Consider the following 20547-nt stretch of genomic DNA (forward strand, 5'->3'; position numbering starts at 1 on the left):
ATCATGCACCAATTACCATCACGGGCAAAACAGACTGAGTTTCGGGAAAATTAACTCAATTTATTACAAATCAACCAGAGTAAGGTAACGAGAAATAAAACCAAATCTCAGAACACCTTCCCTCCACCCCTCCCTTCTTCCCAGGCACAACTTCACTCCCGGATTTCTCTACCAACCCCCCCAGCGGCACAGGGGGACGGGGATGGGGTTTACGGTCATCACATGTTATTTTCTGCTGCTTCATCCTCCTCAGAGTGAGGGCTCATCACACTCTTCCCCTGCTCCAGCGTGGGGTCCCACCCATGGGAGACGGTCCTCCACAAACTTCTCCAACGTGGGTCCTTCCCACGGGCTGCAGTTCTTCACGAACTGCTCCAGCGTTGGTCCCTTCCACGGTGTGCAGTCCTTCAGGAGCACACTGCTCCAGCGTGGGTCCCCCACGGGGTCACAAGTCCTGCCAGAAAACCTGCTCCATGGGCTCCTCTCTCCACAGATCTGCAGGTCCTGCCAGGAGCCTGCTCCAGCACGGGGTTCCCACGGGGTCACAGCCTCCTTCGGGAACCCACCTGCTCTGGCGTGGGGACCTCCACAGGCTGCAGGTGGATATCTGCTTCACTGTGGACCTCCATGGACTGCAGGGGGACAGCCTGCCTCACCATGGTCTTCCCCACGGGCTGCAGGGGAATCTCTGCTCCGGCGCCTGGAGCATCTCCTCCCCCTCCTTCTTCACTGACCTTGGTGTCCGCAGGGTTGTTTCTCTTACATGTTCTCACTCCTCACTCCAGTGGCTGTTTCTCCGCGTCCCAACTTTTTTTCCTTCTTAAGTATGTTATCACAGAGGCGTTACCACTATCACTGATGGGCTTGGCCTTGGCCGGCGGCGGGTCCGTCTTAGAGCCGGCTGGTATGGGCTCTCTCGAATACAGGGGAAGCTTCCAGCCACCCCTGTACCCACCCCCCCACCCCCCCCCAAACCTTGCCACACAAAACCAATACATTGTGTAACTGTTATTGTAGCACCTAAAAAGTAACAAGATTGGTGTTCTAAGGTGTGAGTTCCTCCTTGGAGGAACCAGTGATAGCTTCTTGCCTGTGTCTTTGCTCCCTTCTTCCCTGAGGTTACATGACAATTTGGTGGCAGGAGTAACATTGTAAACATTAGCTATATTGGCCAGTGAGGTGACTGACTTCATACACTGCATTTTCTGGAAACAGCTGGAATATAATCAAATGTTGTTTCTCATCTTTTACAGGTAGTGAACATAGTAACAAGTAACCAAGAATGTGTTAATAACATTGCTGAGGCAATGGTTCTTGCTAATTTACTGGCACTCCTGCATTCTTTACCTTCAAGTATGTACCATATAATTCTTAGTCTTGCAAGGCAAAGGGTTTCCAACTGGGAAATCAATTAGAATGCAGCTGGCTGAGCTTACTTTGAGTTTTAGGTTTAAACAGCATTTCAGTGGGGATGATTAAAAAAATGTTCTATGTAACTGGTTTGTTGTCCGAAATGCGTGAGCTGAAACGTATGAATTGCAGGTATTAGAATTGTGTAGTATTTCATTGACTTGATCCTTATAGGGGATTTAGGCAGTAAACATCTAATTAAGAAGTTACGCGGTACTAGACTGTATGATTGATTTGACATTCCTTAACTAACTGAATTTAGCCAGAAATCCCTAGCCTTGCAATTGTCATAAACTTTATTGCAGTTTTGATACAACTTTCTGTTAAGATTGGTTTAGTTCATCTTTGATTAGTTAATAGTCTATATGGCACAAAGCTTTTAATACTTTTTATTTTGACAGGTCGGCAACTTGTGCTTGAAACTTTGTATGCTTTGACATCTAGCACAAAAATAATTAAAGAGGCCATGGCAAAAGGTACAGTACTACATTGAAAGTGAATGTTTTTGCAACACTGGACTCAAAATACAGTGGCCAAATCTTACTCTTCCCTTTAGAACAATCAGTGTGGAATTGGTGAATTCGTACTACTTGTGACCAGAAAAGAAACTGAATGTTTTCCTATCTCTTTGTACAGGTGCTTTAATCTACTTACTAGATATGTTTTGCAACTCAACACATCCACAGGTCCGAGCCCAAACAGCAGAGCTCTTTGCCAAAATGACTGCAGATAAGCTGGTGGGTCCAAAGGTAAGAATCCTAACAGCTCTTGTTGGAACTCTTGTCTTGATATCACATGTCTCTGCCTAAAGATGGTACAAAACCCCCTCTTCTGTGATTGAAACATTCCTATGAAGAGCAAGCTGACCCTTTCAAAATAGTTAATTCTTAATCTGTGAGCAGACTTCTAGAAGCAGTTGTATTTATTGTAACTACTATAAGTGGTTTGGTTTCCATTTGTAATGACTTTAGCATTACACACCTAGATTTCAGACCTGTCATTGGCTATCGCTATTTAAAATGATAGCATTATTTTATTTGGTGGTGGTGTATTCTAGCAGTTGGCATTATAGCACTACCAATAATTGGACTTCCTGGAGTTCTCTATTTTTCTGTCAGTTTGTCTTATGGTATACTAAATGTCAATTCTGTTCATCCTTTCTAGGTTAGAATTACACTAATGAAATTTTTACCTGGAGTCTTCATGGATGCCATGAGAGACAACCCTGAAGCTGCTGTTCATATCTTCGAGGGAACTCATGAAAATCCTGAGTTAATTTGGAATGACAACTCCAGGGAGAGAGTATCAACAACAGTTCGAGAAATGATGCTTGAGTATGTGGAGACCAACTAAGTATTTCCTTAACTGAGACACTCCTTTTAGTGGTAGTAAACCAGAGCTGCTATAGAAGAACTGCCAGACAGAGCTCTACCTGTAAATAGAATTCTTGCAAGCCAGACTTCAGTGCAGAAAAACTTGTTCACTGTTTGTATATTGTACCTGTAACTCAGTGATGCCAAGTGCGGTTTGTGTGCAATCCAGGTATTTGCTCACTGCTGTAAGATTTGGGAGGGGGTTACAATGAGGAGAAAATGGGGTTTAAGACTGGAACTACTTCACAATGATGGAGGGAGACTGAGGTGTCAAGTAGGGAAGATGACTGCTTTTTTTTTTACTGCTTGTTAAAACTTATTTTCTTTTTAAAGGCACTTTAAACTTCAGAGGGACAACCCTGACACTAACTGGAAGGTAAAAGTATTCTGTTTCTGCTTTGAGTGCCTCCAGGGAGACTCTAAGCCAGCTGATAATATATGCATGTATGTAACTTGACAGGCTTTCCTCTAAGTACAGACAGGAACTCACTGCTGTGCTAATGTAACTGTTTTAATGTTGAATTGATGCTTTTGTTACTTCTTGCACCTTGAAAGCAGACACTTTATTGGCAGTGGTTTTGCCAGTAGTCTGAATTTTCTGATAGTTCAGGTCCTTCTAAAACTTGCCAGAAGTCAGCAACAAAGGACAATACTGGTTCGCTGGAAAAAGTCCTGTTACTTACTATGTAGCTGTAGTAAACTTGCCCTTGGTGAATGTTCAGGAATGTTAGTAAGCCACTGAGTCTCAGAAATGATTGTCCTGAGCCATTCCATCACATCAGGTCAACTGGTGAGATGTTTCAGCCTGTAGCCTTTCCCAATATCTGTGAAAGGCCAGGTACGGCTTCCTTCCATGACTAGTTGTCTAGTTCAACATTAAAACAACTTCTAAACACATGTAGGATGGCTGTTTTGATGCAGGTGGAAACTGGAAACTTCCCTAGGTTGATGGGGAGAAACCTTCCCCTGGTGTGTGCAAGAAAGAAAGGAAAGGGCTGTTTTATCAGCCTTGTTGCTGGTACTTCTCTTGAACTGGTGTTTACCACTAGTGTAGCTGTAGACTGGGTTACTTGTGTTCTTTTCTTTCAAAGTCCACTGTAGTAGTACTGCCTGCACTGTTCTTTCCACTCTTGCTTCTTACCTCATGCTTCTTCAAGTTTAAGTGTTCACTGGTCTTGCACAGCTCTGTTTTGGAGAATACAGTTAGTTCAGTGACCCTTACCACCTGGAGCCATGATGTTAGAGAAACAATTGTAGCTTTCAAATACCCTTGCTAATAACTCCTCCTACTTTATAATTCAACAGCTGCCTGAAGACTTTGCTGTGGTGTATGGTGAGGCAGAAGGTGAACTTTCAGTGGGGGGAGTCTTCCTAAGGATTTTTATTGCCCAGCCGGCCTGGGTTTTACGGAAACCAAGAGAATTTCTCATTGCACTGTTGGAAAAGTTTACTGAACTACTGGAGAAAAATAACCCCCATGTAAGATGGTTTTTCTGATTCTGATCTTTGTTTAGCAGTCTTTAGCTACTAGTCTTTTAGTCTCTGATTAACTTAGATTCTCACACTTTCTTCCTAACATGAATGATATTTTTTGTCTGCTTTCTGACTCCCTGCAAAAGCATGTAGGTATGTTTAGGCAACTTCTGAACATAAGTCAGTGCTTTTAAAGTCCCTGAAGCCACAGAACTAGCTTCAATAAGTCTTAGAGGCTTATTTTGTGGTAGAGATAAGGCTTAACAAATGAAGTGTCTTTAATTATTCCATGATTGACCAACCTAAGAAAATGGCACTTGTTCTACACTGTCTAAACATTTTCAGCTCTTGATACTTCTAGCATCCTGCAACACTAACTTCCCACTCTGGTGTAAATTGTGACCTATACAAGGCTGCCACCTAACAATTAGTGTAATGCAGTAAAACTAACGTGTTACAGTTTGAATGAGAATGATGTTCAAGTCAGTAACTTAATGATATTACTAAAAACTGAATTTTAAACAGTGTTTGGGTAGATTCTGGGTTAGACTTGGCAGGGAGGGAACTAACTTGCACATTAAAACAGACATCTGTAATAAAGATGTGATAGCAGTTTGTATAGGCATGCAGAATACAGCAAGTGTGGTGAGTGCTGCTGCACAGACTGCAGAACCCTTTAAGGCATTCAGGTGGTCAGCCTAAACATCCATGCTATCCTCCTTCTACCATGCAAGTCAGCACATGTGTTGCTGTGCATGCAGAGGCTGCAGCCAGACACTAGCTTCTCTAGATAGTGGAAATAGTGCTTAGAAATTTCTGTGATCTGTGCTCATGAAACTAGTGAATGTCTGCCACTGTTGGAGCTGATCACATTCTTTTAAATGTCTTAACAATTTCAAAGCAAAGTGACATGATAAAAGCATTAGGGGAAAAAGTCTTTAATGCAGAGCAAGTGAGAAACGTGACTGTTACGGAGATTCATAAGGCTTTGCTGAGTTATACTTTCTGTTGGGTTTTGGTTTTCTGCAGGGGGAGACTTTAGAAACCATTACCACAGCAACTGTGTGCCTGTTCAGTGCCCAGCCTCAGCTAGCTGATCAAGTTCCTCCGCTTGGTCATCTTCACAAGATCATCCAAGCTATGAATCACAAGAACAATGCCATTCCTAAAAGTGCCATTCGTGTCATGCACATACTGTCTGATAATGAGGTACTGAATTGTTTAAGCGCTCAAAGGGAGAAAAAAGCATAACTGGAGTTATTTGTATTGTTTAGCAGTGTTCCTAGAAGGGCATTATTCTAACTATAAATACTGTGTGCCAGATGAGCAGAGACTTATAGCTAATGAATGGGCAATTGATAGATTAAAGATGCTGAGAAATTTATGGTCTTGGCTGACCGTATCTGCCATAACTGTCAAGCTTAGCATAAAGTAAAGTACTCTGGATGTTTCTGTCTCTCTGTAGCTTTGTGTTCGAGCAATGGCATCACTAGAGACCATTAGCCCTCTCATGAATGGAATGAAAAAGAGATCGGATATAGTTGGTGTAGCCTGTGAAGCACTTAATCGAATGTTTCAGAAGGAACAAAATGACTTAGTAGCCCAAGTAAGTAGCATATTCTCAGACTGTGAAAACATGGTATTTTTATATTTGGGTATCTAAACTCTGTATAAGAACAGAGGTACTGTTCAACTTAAGTGTCCAGGAGGCTTCCCAGCAGCCATCTAACTAATGTGCTTTTCATTTTGGAGAAGTCAGCAGTTGGTCCTTCATCCAAAATGCAGACCCGTTCAAAGATATTACCTGAGCACTGAAGCTTAATGCATAGGTTAGTGTTGGCTTCTGTCTGCTGAGAAAGTGTAACATAGGAATTCCAGCTAATTCACCTGAGTTTACAACTAGACAGAGCAGAACTGCTGAATGGTATCTTTGTGTTCCCTTGTATGTATTTATATAGCTCAGGAAAAATTGACTAGCCTAAAAATACTCTGTAATAGCTGTTTGTACTTTAGTTCACACTAATGCTAGTAATGTAAAACGTCTTAAGATGGACTAGGAAGTTCCATACAGATAACTCATTTGGGTATGTTTGCAGGCTTTGAAGGCAGATTTGGTCCCTTACCTTCTAAAGCTGCTTGAAGGTATTGGTCTTGAGAACCTGGAAAGCCCATCTGCAACAAAAGCTCAGATTGTTAAAACTCTGAAATCCATGTCTCGCAGCCTGCAGTATGGAGAACAGGCAAGTACTGACAAGTCCTTAACTGGGTTTGTACACTTGGAAGGTCAAACTCTGAACATCCCTCGTTTAATCTTATGGCTGCATAATTCCACCTAAAAAGTTAACATTACGTAACAATCATTATGGGTTGGAATGTCTACATCTCTTTCTTGTGAAGAAGTCGTTGGTTCAATGCATGTGAAGAGCACTAATAAAAAAGGCAAATCCCAAGTGCCAAAATGTTCTATAAGCTTTTCTACTGAAAACTCTTCAGAACTTGTGTTAGAAATGTAAATTGCTTTGTTTCCTGGATAAATACTGTTGTAGACAGCTGCAGCAGTGTTATGGATGTATATTCAAGTTGATAAAATTTGTCCCAGTAACTGTGCTAGTTCTTGGTGCCTTTCTCTTACTCTTGTGTTGAAAGCTTTCTCAGGGGGAGGCAAACTGGGGACAGGTCTTTCCTCCAAGCTGGCCCTGTCTTGCTATAGTACAGGAAAAGTCCTGTTCTACCTAAGTGCTAGATGCATGGCAAATGGCTGCTTGCAGGGTTGCTTTTCCTTGTCACTGAACTGGGGAATGAGGGAGAAAGTCAAGCTACTAAATGACTTATTTATGAGCCTTCTGCATTGTGTTCAGCTGCACAATTCAAATGGAAAAGCAAGTTGCTACAGTCTCCTTAGAAATGTGTGATTCTGTATTGCAGCCTGAACTACTGCCATGCTATGCGGTAATACATTCAGAATGGTTTTATTCTAGAGAATGAGTTTGGTCCCCTAGAACATTACAAATGCTACTTGCTCACTGTGTTAATCTCTTCAAATACTGTAGGTAAATGAAATCCTGTCTCGTTCTTCTGTATGGAGTGCCTTCAAGGATCAGAAACATGACTTGTTCATTTCTGAGACACAAACAGCAGGATACCTCACAGGTTAGCAACCCTTTCCTGTTTATGCCCTGATTCATACTGAACTGTTACTTAATTGTCAGACTTGACTCTGGAGATACTGTTTATCCTTAGGATCTAGTGCCATCATGTGGCCTGAATATTCAATGCTGTAAAAATACCGTAAGTTTTTAAAACACTTAACAAAAGCCAAACTCTTTTGTGGTTGAGAATGTATTTCTCTGGATAGTCTTTGCTGTACCTACTTCTAAAATATCAGAGCAATGGAATCTGGACACTGGCAAGTCTTGCAGGTACCCTGTAGTGATAAAGCAGAGATGTAATCAGAACTAATGAATGACAGGAACTTCCCATGCTTTCTCAGGATCAGTCTACTTTAGTTTTCAAACAGATTGTTTTCCAAGGTTGAGGGAAGGAGTGAACTTTCTTCAAAATCACTTAGACTGTCTGTATTAATTGTGCCATGTGAATTATGCTGCTTTAGTGTTCAGCATGTAGTTGTAGTATTGCAACAGTTTGAGTGTTAATAGCTTCAAGCATGAGGCCATGTTCCAGTCAGGCTGGGTGCACTGGCAGGGCTTTTCTTGGGTGGGAACAGCCTCATGCCTGTACTTGGAGCTTGTGGCATATACTTGAATGCACTTGTGGTGCACCCTGGGTGAGTCCCCTGCTGGTGCCACCAAGACTGAAATGCACCCCACAGTGCCTCCTTAGTCCCACTAGCAGTGTAGAAGAGCGTTCTAGCTGCGTGTGCCCTGCTGTGTGCACAGAAAGGATAGCAATTGATGCAAACTTCTTTGCTGGTAATGGCATGGTGAGGACATAATCCTAGAACAGTACGTCATAGCAAATCAGATTCTGGTTTTTCCTTCAGTTGCATGTAGTGCTTGATAGACACATCTTTAATGACTACGTTCTGCTGTATCACAGCCCAAAACTTTGCTATCACAGTTTACGTGCTGTATCTGAAAATACTTTAATGATACTGTAGCAAACTTAGCCTAAAGCAATACATGATGCACACTTCTGACTCCTCAGTAGCCATCAGCTGAACAATCATTTGGTCTTAAAAGTTTAGCCTCCCAGGTAAGGTTTTAAAGTCCTTTGTGACAAGTCAATATGAGCACTTGTGTGTGCTGCATCGAACTTTTTCATCTAACCCAATACAGGAATCTTGGTAAAGCTTTTGAGCATAACTGAATTAATGAGGTAGAAATCAGATGGCCATATAGACAGGAAAGCTTTTCTTGCAAGATACTAGCATGTATTTTGAGAAAATGAAGAGCCTTTCAAGTTAGGAATTAGACATTCTAGAAGCAGATGCTTAATATTTTGAGAGTAGGTATATTGTGACACTTGATGCATTTTTCCACGCAGGAAAGACTTAGGGCTTTAGCTCTGAACAGGAGTTTTCTGTTTATTGTACCATTTAATGCCACTTTGACAAAGAACACTTGAGCACTTGATTCACTTGGTGCTGAATTTCCTTGGTATTCTATAAATACTATAAATTAGGAATATGAAGTAAATGCTGACTGATTACTGGCTAAGAACTGAAACCATACCAGACATTGTCAGGCTTGAGACTGGGGGCAATACAGCTATCCAATTGCCTTAAGGCCTCTTCTGCATTTAAATTGCCTAATGTTTAAGTGCTTGCAAATGTAGAGTGAAGATGCTGTACAAATGCATAGTATAGATGGAAACCAAACTACAAGCTTTATTTTTAACCTGCATTATCTTGTATTCTGCTTTACGTCTTGCTTCAAATTGCTTTGCTGTTTGCACTTCCCTTGAAACTTCCCTTGCTTATTTCTCTTCCCTCAGGTGTCTCTTCTCCTTCCCTTCTAACTGGCAGCAGTCCCCTTCACCTGAGAAGTGGGCTTTAGATCTGCTCTGCCAGGCAGCTTGCTAACTTCTGTGTAGCTCTCTAAAGCAGGTAGATACCACCTTGCAAAATGCACACTGCACTTGCTGCAATCCAAGTAATAGATGCATGTCATAGAACTGTAACAAATGCGTGGTCCCAAACTGCAACACACTGATAAACTTGCCACCTTCAAGTGCACAGGAGCAGAAAACTAATGACTGCAGTGGCTAATACTTGCTGGTACTACAGATGAACTAAACTTCTGAAGTATGTTAGGAATTCTCCACCAGGGAAAAGTTTGAGGAGCAAGAGAACCAGTGGAATTCTTGTCCTAGGACATGTAAAAGTGGGTCTGGCTCTTGGCAGGTGCCACCAATGGGCTGGCAAAGAGAAGCCCCCTTCTGAAGCCAGAAAGTGGTTTTTGGGGGTTTTGTTGTTTGTTTAGGGGTGTTTTTGTTTTTTACAGCAAAGGTACTGCTTGCTTTGCTTTCTTGCTTGCAGTAGAAACCATATGCTGTAGTGAGAAGGGAGGGTGGGGCATGAAGGGATAGTAAATGTGGGACAACTTGGTGAGGATGACTTAAGAGGGGAGAGTAAAGGACCCAGCAGAACTCACCATGTTGAAGTTCAGCAGCATAGGCTGAAAGTCTAATCCCGAATTCATCACTGTATTGATGCCAGAATGTGTTGTGGGTTGGCAGTTTTCTGCAGCTGTTAATCTGACAAGAGTTGCTGTTGAAATGCCTCATGCTGCAACACGAGTTTTTAGTGCATTTGTTTAAAGTTTCTGTATGACTAAATTTTAAACTCCAAGCTTTGAGGAAGAGGGGCTTTGTCTGCAGTGCAAAACTGACTGCCCCTACAGTAATCAACACAGAGATTTATTAATGGTAAGGAGTTCTGCATCTCCAGTATAGAGTTTGTATATCCCAAGGGTGCTGTTACTTTCTCTCACTGAAGGCCTGAAGAGCTGCCTAGACCAAGTGTAAGGCAGTTCTGTTTGTTCATGGGGCAGCCAACTGAACTTCCTTTAAATGTGCAGCTGGGAAAAACCTTTGCAACACTGAAAGCATCAATGTGGAGCCCAGGAGTAGAATGCATGCCTGAGCTCACTTCACTTCTGTAGCAGGTCCTTGCCTTAGCAAAGGCAGGCCACCCCCTCTTCACTGCCACTTCCATGGTGGAAGGCGACATGGATAATGCTGGTGGTTGGGGTTCTTCTGTAACTTGGCACATCAGAATAAAAAGTGCTGAGCAAGCCTGAGAATGGCCTCCACAAGCTATTCCACTTAGTGGACCAAGATGTCTTAATTCCTAGTGTTCCTAGATTCCAAAATCTAAACAAAAAACTCTTCAATGTTCTTTTTAAGGTGTCTGCTTGACTTTGATGTATTTGAGTGTTACCAGAGGGAATAAAGCTGTTCAATAGCTCTTTAGAATCAAACCTCATCACCAATGTTCTGTTTTCTTCCCAAAAGGCCCTGGAGTTGCTGGTTACCTTACTGCAGGGACTACATCATCTGTAATGCCCAATGTACCACCCCCAGTAGACAATGAAGTGGGAGATGTCAGCTAAGGACTGGAAATCCTTGTGGAAGACAAAGGCAGACTGGCCAGTGATGAGGAACAGCACTTTCCTCCAACACATTGAAGTGAACTTACTGCCTTTCCAAGTGTTTAATGACAGTGTTATTCCTTTCTCTATGACTGTTGGGGTTTTTTGTTTTGTTTTTTTTGAAAAAGTCAGAGATTCTAACTATCACACTGTAACACAAGAAAGCACTCTGTGGATCAGCTGAAATGGGTACACAAGAATTTTTTCTTGTTGTACGTAAGCACATTTTGTTCCTTTGTATTTGTTTACAAGACTGTGAATCAAACTTTCCTAGTTTTTATATTTTATGAATTAGCATGACTGGAGTTGAGCTACAGTCTAGAGGAATTGGGCTAAAATCACTTTGACCTCACCAACCCCCACTAAAAGGGCATCCCTTTTTTTTCCCAGTCTATGTTGATCACTCCTGTTGAACATGACTTGCAGAGGGTTGGTCCCTGCACCAGTTCACTGATGTCCTTAATCATTAACATTATCTTCCTGAGATCAAACAGCATTAGACATTTCTATGTATAACTGGCTTGACCAAATTGACAAAGCTTCAGCAAAAAAACTTAAAAGTTGACACGTTATGTAAGAAATTAGTGTAATTGTGAAATGTTCTATACATTATCCAGTATATAAAAACTTTCTATATTGAGTGTACATTATACAGATCATTCATATGTACATAAAATTTTAAAATAAAGGGAATTAAGAGCCTTGTTAAGGAGATAAAGGTGGTATTCTTACCTAGCTGGTTTTAAAGGTGTGGGAAATGAGGGTGGCCAGAGACCTGAATTTGTGTGTGGCTCAGTAGGGCTCCTGGACATTCCTGCTTGGGAAACATTGGGCTGGTTTTGACAGCCTGGAGCAGAACTCTTAAACCACAGGCAGTGGTACAGTGTAGGTTGTTTTTTATTTGAAGTACACTTCAGCCACTGACTTACTGACATTCTCAGCTTCCTAGGAAACATTCCTGGCAGGAAGCAAGAGGAAACCAAGATGCATGGAAATATAAACAATAGTTACTGCTTTCTCAAAAGAGATTATAATCTTCTTTTTAGGTATAATGAAGTGATATGAGGTAAGAAACTTATTTGTAGAAAGCTTCCAGTTCTAGGTACTCTGAAACAGTACCATCCTGCCTGATTTTGGCAGCTTTAGCTGGAACACCCTTCAGGTGAATGCTTGGCTGTAGGCTCCAGGACAGAACTGGCTGCAATCTCTTCCTGCAGACTGAGCCAAACAGGGCCTGTTCTCTCCAAGCTCCAACACTGTGTACTAGAGTGGTTTGTTTTTTCATGCAAAAAGTAAACACTTGTATCCTTAGGTTAACTGTTGATCAACCCTGTGTAAGTTAAGCTGAAAAGCAGTTTGTCCTGACTTTATAGCAAGTAGAACTACTGATGGTGCAGTATGCTGTGATCTGCCTTGTCCTCTTATATGAGCAAGTTCTCTTTGCTGAAGAGGACTGTTACAGAAGCAGAGTTGAGGAACTCTGACCTTGGAGAACTTCACAGAGGTGTTTGGTGTAAATGGCAGAGACTGTTTTGGTAGCAGAGGGAGCCATGAACTGCCCTGTGCCAGTCACTGCTGGCTCCCCACTGAGGGGAAGGTGCCACCTATGCTTAGGCATATTTAAGAAAGGGTGGGAGCAGCTGGGGCCAGGAGATGGGCGGAGGCTTGTGAGGGTGCATGAAAGGAGACACAGAAGGACAGATGCAAGGGAAGACAAAAGGGGCAGCTGTAACAAAAAATGTGATGAGAGAGATACACTTGGAGAAACAAGGCAAAGGTGTAAGCAGCAAGGAGCAAACAGCTCCATGGTGACCCCAGCCTCACTTGAGGGAAGGTGGGGGAAGGACTGAAGGTTGTTGCCTTAGTGAAAAGGAGTGCAGCTGAGAGTAGGAGAGAGGGCTGGACTGCAGCTGTGCTTTGGAAAGGGAAAAGAAAGGCATTACCCTAAGTGTTTAATCATCATTTAACCAAAAATTAAAAGTTTATCCTAGCTTGCAATAAACTAAATTGGGAGAAACTGCTGAGTCAAAACTGCTTTGCCTACAATAAAAGGCTAAGAGTGCTTTGGCTCAGAGCAAGTAAAGCACTTCAGGCCTGTTAGAAAATAGATTTTATTTAGTGTTACAAAGAACCTGGACAAGTTCTGGTATTTACATGGCATGCTGCAAATTTTTAAAAGCAAATCCCTGATATTAAGTGTAATAATTACAAGTAAAGAGTGAGAGAATATGTATTGCTTCAAGCTAGAATCAAGTTTTTGTATTCATCTAATTTTACCTTAACACTATTGCACTGAACTAAATCTTTCCTAAATCTTCCATCCATTTGAGATGGCTTTATGCTGACATTAGATTTTTGCAGTTAGCTGCTTTGACTGATCAAGCAGTTCCCACCTTGCAATTGTTGACAGATGAACTTCATCAGGCCCATCTGCCAGGCACAAGGTCCGTATGTAAGCAAACCTGTGTTGGAAGAAGCTGAATTAGGAGTAGATTTCTAATCCTGCCAGAGCAACAAGCCAGGCTGGCAGCAGCAGTTCTTAGCACTGTTTTTCCTGTAGCCATCCTTTCAACAATAGTCTCTTTGAAAAGAGCTATTACATAGGAAATGTTGCATCAAGATCTTCCTGGCAGGATTGAGATGTGTGGGCTGGAAGTTCAGAAGGCTTGTTTTTCCCCAAGGCCATGAGGGATAAGATTGAGCTTTAGAAACAGATCCTCTGTGCTGCTGCTAAGAACTATTTGAAGTCCAGTGTCAGCTTTGCTTTTGCATTGGAGTTGAATTATAAAAAGATTGCTTTCAAGTTTTATAGCTTAAAGGGACATGGACCATTATTTTGGGCTACCCAAGGTGAAACAGCATGTATTGGTGTTATAAAATGATCTTAAAAGAAATGTTTAGAATCTATAGGTAAGTCTCCCTTTACTCACATAGAAGCCAAAGGAAAATCCTGGGAAACTCCAGCTCCACCACACACTTGGATTGCACAGTCAATCACTTTCAGGACAGCTCGAGGGACAGCCACTTTGGTCATGGCTACCTGCAGTTAGAAGAGAACTTGCATTATTGTAACAGTTTCAAAAGCAAGTGAAAATATTTCTCTCACTTCTACTGAAAATGGGTATCTCACAGTACAACCCTTCCTCTTTGGATTGGATGAGAGCTTTGCTGTTCCTGGTCCCTGGGTAAGGTAAAACTCTTTCCACTCACCCAAAACTATCTTGTTGTCTTGAGACAAGTGAGCAATACTTGAACTTCTTTAATTTTTAAATACTTTATCAGATTGATCTGAAAGTTTTTAACTGAGACCACTTTCCAGTTTCATGACAATCTAAAGCACATCTTAAGGCTATTTTCAACATGAAGTTAGTTATGCTCTATGATTAGAAGAATAATGTTTAGCAATGTGTTTTAACTTATATTTCAACTAGTGAATACACAGGTGTTGCATCCCCCAAGTCCTAGCTTAAGGCTGCCAAAAAACAATCTTACCTCTTTTCTTGCTTTTCTGTTGCCCAACATGTCAAGCTTGCTGGCTGTTTTCAGGGTAAGCAGTCGAGCCTGTTCTATGCTAAGGTGGCATTCAGCAATCCAGTGGGCAACAACTTCCTGCAGAAACCAAAGCCAACAAGCAGAAAGTCAGTTAATACCTCCTCCTATGGCTAAGTAAACATGTGCTAAGGAAGATGCCCCTAGTCCTCAGTATGGGCAGTCATTTAGAGACACTCTTGTGCAAATTAAAGCTAGTTTGATGCATGTAATCTGAGGAAAAAAGAAAAACATGGTGACTGACAGAAATATTAAAGATAGAGCAGTTCCTTTTCCTGGCAAGAAAGAGGAAAAGGCAAAAAACTCCTGATTCTGGCACACTTTAATTTACTGGTCGGACCCCCTGCCTGCTAGCCATTTTTATGAAGCCCTTCAATGCCTGCTTTTAACTCCCTGCTACCAGGATTCACAACCCTCTCTGTGTAACATGCCCCAGTATACAAGTTGCACACTGGGGTGCACAGCTGCAGGGTGGTGCCTGCTGCATCTCTCTGTTCACACTGATGATAAATTAGTAGCTCCCTTGATCCAAACAGAGTTATGGTCTTGGCAGCCATTCCTTGCTCCTCTTAGCTAATTCCACTCTGCAGCCAACATACCACAGTAGAAAAAAAACATTCACATGACGCTTGTCAGTACAAAAGGTGTTAGGAGCCCAAGCCAGCCTCTGGCACACAGTTCTGCCCAGACTGCAGATGGTGCAGCCGTGCCTGCTGCAGGAGGCATGAGCAAATGTGCAGGCCTTGCTTTGGCACAAAGTCTGGGAGCTCAGCGTAGCTCATGTCAGCAAAGGTGGTGTGGAGTTGGGTGGAAGTGTTCAGACATGCTCTTCTGCTGACAGCTCCCAGAGTTGTAACTAGCTGCCATGTGGGTGGTGGTGACAGTCAGCCTGTTACCCAAGGCAGCCAACAGCCTCACCTCTGAGGTTAGGCCGGCTATGGGCTACGCAGCTGGCTTCCAAGTCTTGCCTGTGGCTTCATCAAACATTGGTTTTACTTTAACAAGCTTCTGAGAAATACAGTGCACCTCATCCAACCCTTATTAATTCTAGATTATAGTTGTGAATGGAAGTTTGGCAGTGACGTGACTGGAAAATGGGTATGTAAGATTTTTCCCTCTGGATCTGTACAAACAATTTTCTGTAACCTGTGCCAGACACTAATTCAGCTTCCTCTTTCCATTGCTTTTACTTGTTTTTTCCAATAACATCATCCTATCTGTTGGATAAGACTGAGGAATACTTGAAATGTGATAGGCCAACAACTAAATGCTGATAGTTCCCATAAAAAGCAGACTTGTCATCTTTTTATGATTCTAGTAAGCTCTCCTTACAAAACAGTGTTTCAATTCCAGAGCAAGATAAGGCAAAAAATCCCAATATGGCCTTGGTTTGGTCTGTACTTTTGTAAGTAAGTACAAATAATTAATCAGAGAAGTAAAATTTTTAGTCAAATTTAAACCCTTGAGTGTCTCCTGTAATCATGAATGGAGATTTCTGAGTAACAAATTTGATACGCCAAAATGGTGAATTTGGCTTATAACTACAGAAACATGTATGCCTGAAAAAGTACCTGTCCAAACTGATCAGTGAAAGCAGATAAAAAAAGCATGGTGACAACATCTGTATTCAAATCCAGCAAAGGATATCCAATTCATTGCAAGGAAAAAAAAAAAAATCCCATAGGTTATAGTGAAAAATGGGAGCCTTGCAGTATGATTTTTATCCTTGCCACCTAAGGCATTATGAATAGGCATTCAAGGTTAGGGCACATCTATTGCAGTATCCATTATCAGAGTCACAAGGTTGTATGCAGGCAAAACAAAGGGTGATGGCTGGAGACTGTGAATTGAGACAAAGAGGGAACATGCTTACATGGTGATACAGTTTCTTCCCGAAAGTCTCTCTCTGTGCTGCACGCTGGCACATTATCTGTAAAGCGGTTTCAGCTGCACCAAGGGACCTCATGCAGTGATGAAATACGGCCTGGCCCAAGACGACCTTGAGCAATCTCAAAGCCCCTGCCCTCTCCTGGTTGGGAAGAAAAACAGGCACATGCAGATTCCTTGATTCCCTCTGGAAATGATCCATTGCTCCAAGCAGAAGTGGCCTCATAGCACTAGAGCTAGAAGCAAGCTTCTCAAAAGTTTATTTTACAGAACTGTTGCTTGTTTACTCCAACTAGCTCTACATTGACACACTGTTAATAATACCTACAGCACAAAGCACACTCTAAGATGGTTTCTGAGAGGGTTTGCTTTACCTGATTTAATTTAAATGTCATTAATCTTACACTGAAAAATAGAATCATAGAATCATTAGGTTGGAAAAGACCTTTAAGATCATCAAGTCCAACCATCAACCATGCCCACTAAACCATTTCCTGAAGTGCCTTGTCTACGTGCTTTTTGAATACCCCCAGGGATGGTGACTCAACCACTTCCCTGGGCAGCCTGTTCCAATGTCTGACAACCCTTTCAGTGAAGAAATTTTTCCTAATATCCAATCTAAGCCTCCCCTGCTGCAACTTGAGGCCATTTCCTCTCATCCTATCTCCAGCCACCTGACAGAAGAGACCAGCACCCACCTCACTACAACCTCCTTTCAGGTAGCTGTAGAGAGCGATAAGGTCTCCCCTCAGCATCCTTTTCTCCAGGCTAAACAACCCCAGCTCCCTCAGCCTCCCCTCATAAGACTTGTGCTCCAGGCCCCTCACCAACTTGGTTGCCCTTCTCTAGACATGCTCCAGCAACTCAATGTCTTTTTTGTGGTGAGGGGCCCAAAACTGAACACAGTACTCGAGGTGCGGCCTCACCAGGGCCGAGTACAGGGGAACAACCACCTCCCTGCTCCTGCTGGCCACACTATTTCTGATACAGGCCAGGATGCTAGTGGCCTTCTTGGCCACCTGGGCACACCGCTGGCTCGTATTCAGCCGGCTGTCAACCAGCACCCCCAGGTCTTTCTCTGCCGGGCAGCTTTCCAGCCACTCTTCCCCAAGCCTGTAGCGTTGCATGAGGTTGCTGTGACCCAAGTGCAGGACCCGGCACTTGGCCTTGTTAAAACTCATACAATTGGCCTCGGCCCATCGATCCAGCCTGTCCAGATCCCTCTGTAGAGCCTCCCTACCCTCAAGCATGTCAAGCCTCCCTCCCAACTTGGTGCCATCCGCAAACTTACTGAGGGTGCACTCAATCCCTTCATCCCAATCATTAATAAAGATATTAAACAGAACCGGCCCCAACACCGAGCCCTGGGGAACACCACTTGTGACCTGCTGCCAACTGGATTTAACCCCATTCGCCACAACCCTCTCAGCTCAGCCAGCTAGCCATTTTTTTCACTCAGCAAAGAGTACACTTGTCTAAGCCATACATCTATGAGATTTGGTATGAGAATCTGGGGGAAGACTTTGAGGCTTCCAGGTCCTAGGGCTACTCAAGAGAGAAAGCTCTTTCAGTGAAATAAAAATAGCAGAGAGGAAATAGAAGAAATGAGGATTTATAGTAAGTGGGGGAAGTAAAACAAAGTTCTCTCTGCAGAAGGTCACAGTGCTGGCCTGGTCATCCTTTCATTTATTTTTTTTCCAGTTCTGCTAAGTCTGCAGGCACCCAGGCTTGGATGGCCATGGACTACAGCAGAATTTAAAAGTCTGTGAGAAATAGTTTTGGGGAGAGAATGCCACTGACAGTTTCTGCTTTGTTCTACTTCAGGGAAGTGATTTTTGCATGACAGCTACAGCTGCCCTGCTTCCTTCAATCACCTTTCTGCTCTAAACAAACTACATTCAAGAAGCAGGTAGACTGCTGAAGGAAGAGTGGGGTCCCTCTTACATGTGTTTGCGACCCTGGGTCAACTGACCATAGCTGTTTCTGATAACTTACAGTGAGTTATAAAATAAACCACTGTTTCATAAAACTTAGGTCATTGCTGGATGTATTGAAAAGGAATTAATACTGAAACTCACCCAGGATTATATTGGAGACAGGTACTCGCACATCATTAAAGTGTATCTCAAAATGTCCTCCATGGATCTCATCTACAGGGATAGAGAAAACGCACCAGCAGGGTAAAACGAAGGAGGATGAAAATACAGGCCTTCAATTCCTAACCCTTTTTCTATATACGCATTTCACTGATTTATTTCATATACAATATTTATTAGTATTACTGCAGGTTCTGAGACTGCTAACAAATTAATAATACACATGTAGCTGATAAATATTATCACCTACCCAGGTAGCCAAACACTGAGAGGGGTCTTATCAGCTTCAGCCCTGGAGTGTCCATGGGAACAATAATCATACTGTGCTGCTCGTACCTGATCAAGACAAAATGCACAAGTTAATCACAACTTTGAGGCTCCCTTCTGTCTTCTCCCTCCGCTTTTTTATTTTCTATCCTCAATTTAGCACTCGCATAAAGCCAATGTTGAGATTTATCTATACCAACTGCAGCCATCCTGTCTGCATGCAGTGCAGCCTGCATGCTTCAACACTCCTTGAATCACCAGTCAACAAGTAAAAATGCACTACTGGCACCTAATGCACCACGACCGAAAAACTTCTGTGCAAGTAGTTCTGTATCACTCAGTCCATTTTCTCTCCCCTGCTGCCTTTTTTGTTCTCAAAACATGTTTATCATCATCATCATCTTAGCTTGCCTATAGTTTAGGAAAAAAATCCCCATGTTTAAATTCCTTCAGAATATTTAAGGTCAGTTATTAGTCACACAGAACTGGAGGTGACATCCCAGCTCCCTGAATTCAGTCTCCAGTTCTAGCAAGTACAGTATCACATAATCCCCTCCATGAACTCCCACTCAGCTTCCAAGAGCTCAAGAGATGCCACTGTCTGTAGAGCCACTGGACAAACCATCCTGTGTGCTGTTAGCAAATTACTGTTTACTTCTCAGTGGAACCTAGCCAAATGTAAAAACTTAAGATAATCAGTGGAATTTGAGCTAAAATTCAGCTTAAGAGATACAAATGTTCCAATTCCTTTGCATTACAAGCTGTGTGATTTTAATGGAACCAGTCACAAAGCATTTTATTCATCATTTGCCTAAGTTTTTGTAGAAGGCAATTTTAGTTCAGTAATAAGAGTTGAACAACATATTTATTTTAAATAAGAAGAGGGAAGTATTACATTTACAGATATAGGAATGGAATGAGTAGGTCTGATTAAAGATGTGCAATGCTCTCTGCTCACACCACTTCACATAACAAACATCCCATGTTTCAAACTTAACTTTCTATAACTACAGATAACTTAATGAAAAACTTGGTAGATAACTTCAGGTCTCTGATGTACTTTCACTTGTACTCATTCTGTTCAGGGAAGCTCTGAAAAGCTTTGTTTTTATTATCTTTTAAGTAAGCAATTCTTCCTCTCATTAGTTGTTTTATATACTATACCTATGAAATAAATTGTAAGCCAGAGAGAGTTGTTGGTTGAACAACTGATGCAGACTAAAACTAATGTGACCAAGATAAAGTCAGTGAACCCTCCAAAATTTCCTGATCCAATTCATCACACAGCTGCACAAACACTAGAGCTAGTGCAATGGAGGGGGGGAAGCATGCCGATGCAAGTTGGTAATAGTGAAAAGGTTGGGAGGCTTCAGTCAGCAGCAGCTGACAGCAAAAGAGGAGCTTGGTCAGCAACAGATACATGCACAGGTTTAAAACTCGCCTGTAATTCATGGGCACATCCAACTGATCAAGGCAATTAATGGTATTTCACTTAAGAGAATTTTTGCAAGCAGTGACTCCTCCAGGAAACAAGCTTTATGTACCTCTTTGAATCTCCTAGGAATCCTTACCTGGATGCTGAGGAGTTTTTGGTTTTGCCCATTACAATTGCAACTTTGCAGTTTGGGTTCCCAGCACCTTAAAAGAGTCACAAACACAAAAATAGTTTTCAATATAAAAATCTCAATGTGGAATCAAATGAAGTTTCATGTGAATAAATCTTACTCTCTTCTTTTTGTGGTACAGGAGCAAAAGCACGCAATCTACTTCTGTGTTTATACGCTAAGTAATCAGACTGAAACAAAATACAACTTATTGCTTAACATGTGCAAAGGAGTTGACTTGTGGGGAGGGGAACAATGAAAAGCCAAACATCCAAAC

The 20547-nt window shown here is 42.1% G+C and overlaps 2 protein-coding genes across 3 annotated transcripts in view; one reads left to right on the forward strand and one right to left on the reverse strand.

Moving 5' to 3' along the window:
* The window catches only part of DNAJC13 (DnaJ heat shock protein family (Hsp40) member C13), a 58574-nt gene extending 46989 nt beyond the window's left edge, over positions 1 to 11585 (forward strand). For both annotated transcript variants that reach the window (XM_075054978.1, XM_075054988.1), the window contains 11 exons: positions 1254 to 1353; positions 1812 to 1886; positions 2047 to 2159; positions 2575 to 2744; positions 3117 to 3159; positions 4089 to 4262; positions 5286 to 5465; positions 5722 to 5862; positions 6353 to 6496; positions 7307 to 7406; positions 10731 to 11585. In XM_075054978.1, the coding sequence (XP_074911079.1) occupies positions 1254 to 1353; positions 1812 to 1886; positions 2047 to 2159; positions 2575 to 2744; positions 3117 to 3159; positions 4089 to 4262; positions 5286 to 5465; positions 5722 to 5862; positions 6353 to 6496; positions 7307 to 7406; positions 10731 to 10828 (1338 nt within the window). In that variant the 3' untranslated portion in view covers positions 10829 to 11585. The remainder of the gene's footprint in view (positions 1 to 1253; positions 1354 to 1811; positions 1887 to 2046; positions 2160 to 2574; positions 2745 to 3116; positions 3160 to 4088; positions 4263 to 5285; positions 5466 to 5721; positions 5863 to 6352; positions 6497 to 7306; positions 7407 to 10730) is intronic.
* Positions 11586 to 12792: 1207 nt separating this feature from the next.
* ACAD11 (acyl-CoA dehydrogenase family member 11) overlaps positions 12793 to 20547 on the reverse strand; it is a 34489-nt gene continuing 26734 nt past the window's right edge. The window contains 8 exon segments of the mRNA XM_075042046.1: positions 12793 to 13329; positions 13798 to 13907; positions 14360 to 14476; positions 16290 to 16391; positions 16393 to 16445; positions 18382 to 18453; positions 18650 to 18735; positions 20238 to 20304. Of these exon segments, the coding sequence (XP_074898147.1) occupies positions 13215 to 13329; positions 13798 to 13907; positions 14360 to 14476; positions 16290 to 16391; positions 16393 to 16445; positions 18382 to 18453; positions 18650 to 18735; positions 20238 to 20304 (722 nt within the window). The 3' untranslated portion in view covers positions 12793 to 13214.

This window comes from Buteo buteo, chromosome 2 (genome assembly GCF_964188355.1).
Source record: "Buteo buteo chromosome 2, bButBut1.hap1.1, whole genome shotgun sequence".
NCBI lineage: Eukaryota > Metazoa > Chordata > Aves > Accipitriformes > Accipitridae > Buteo > Buteo buteo.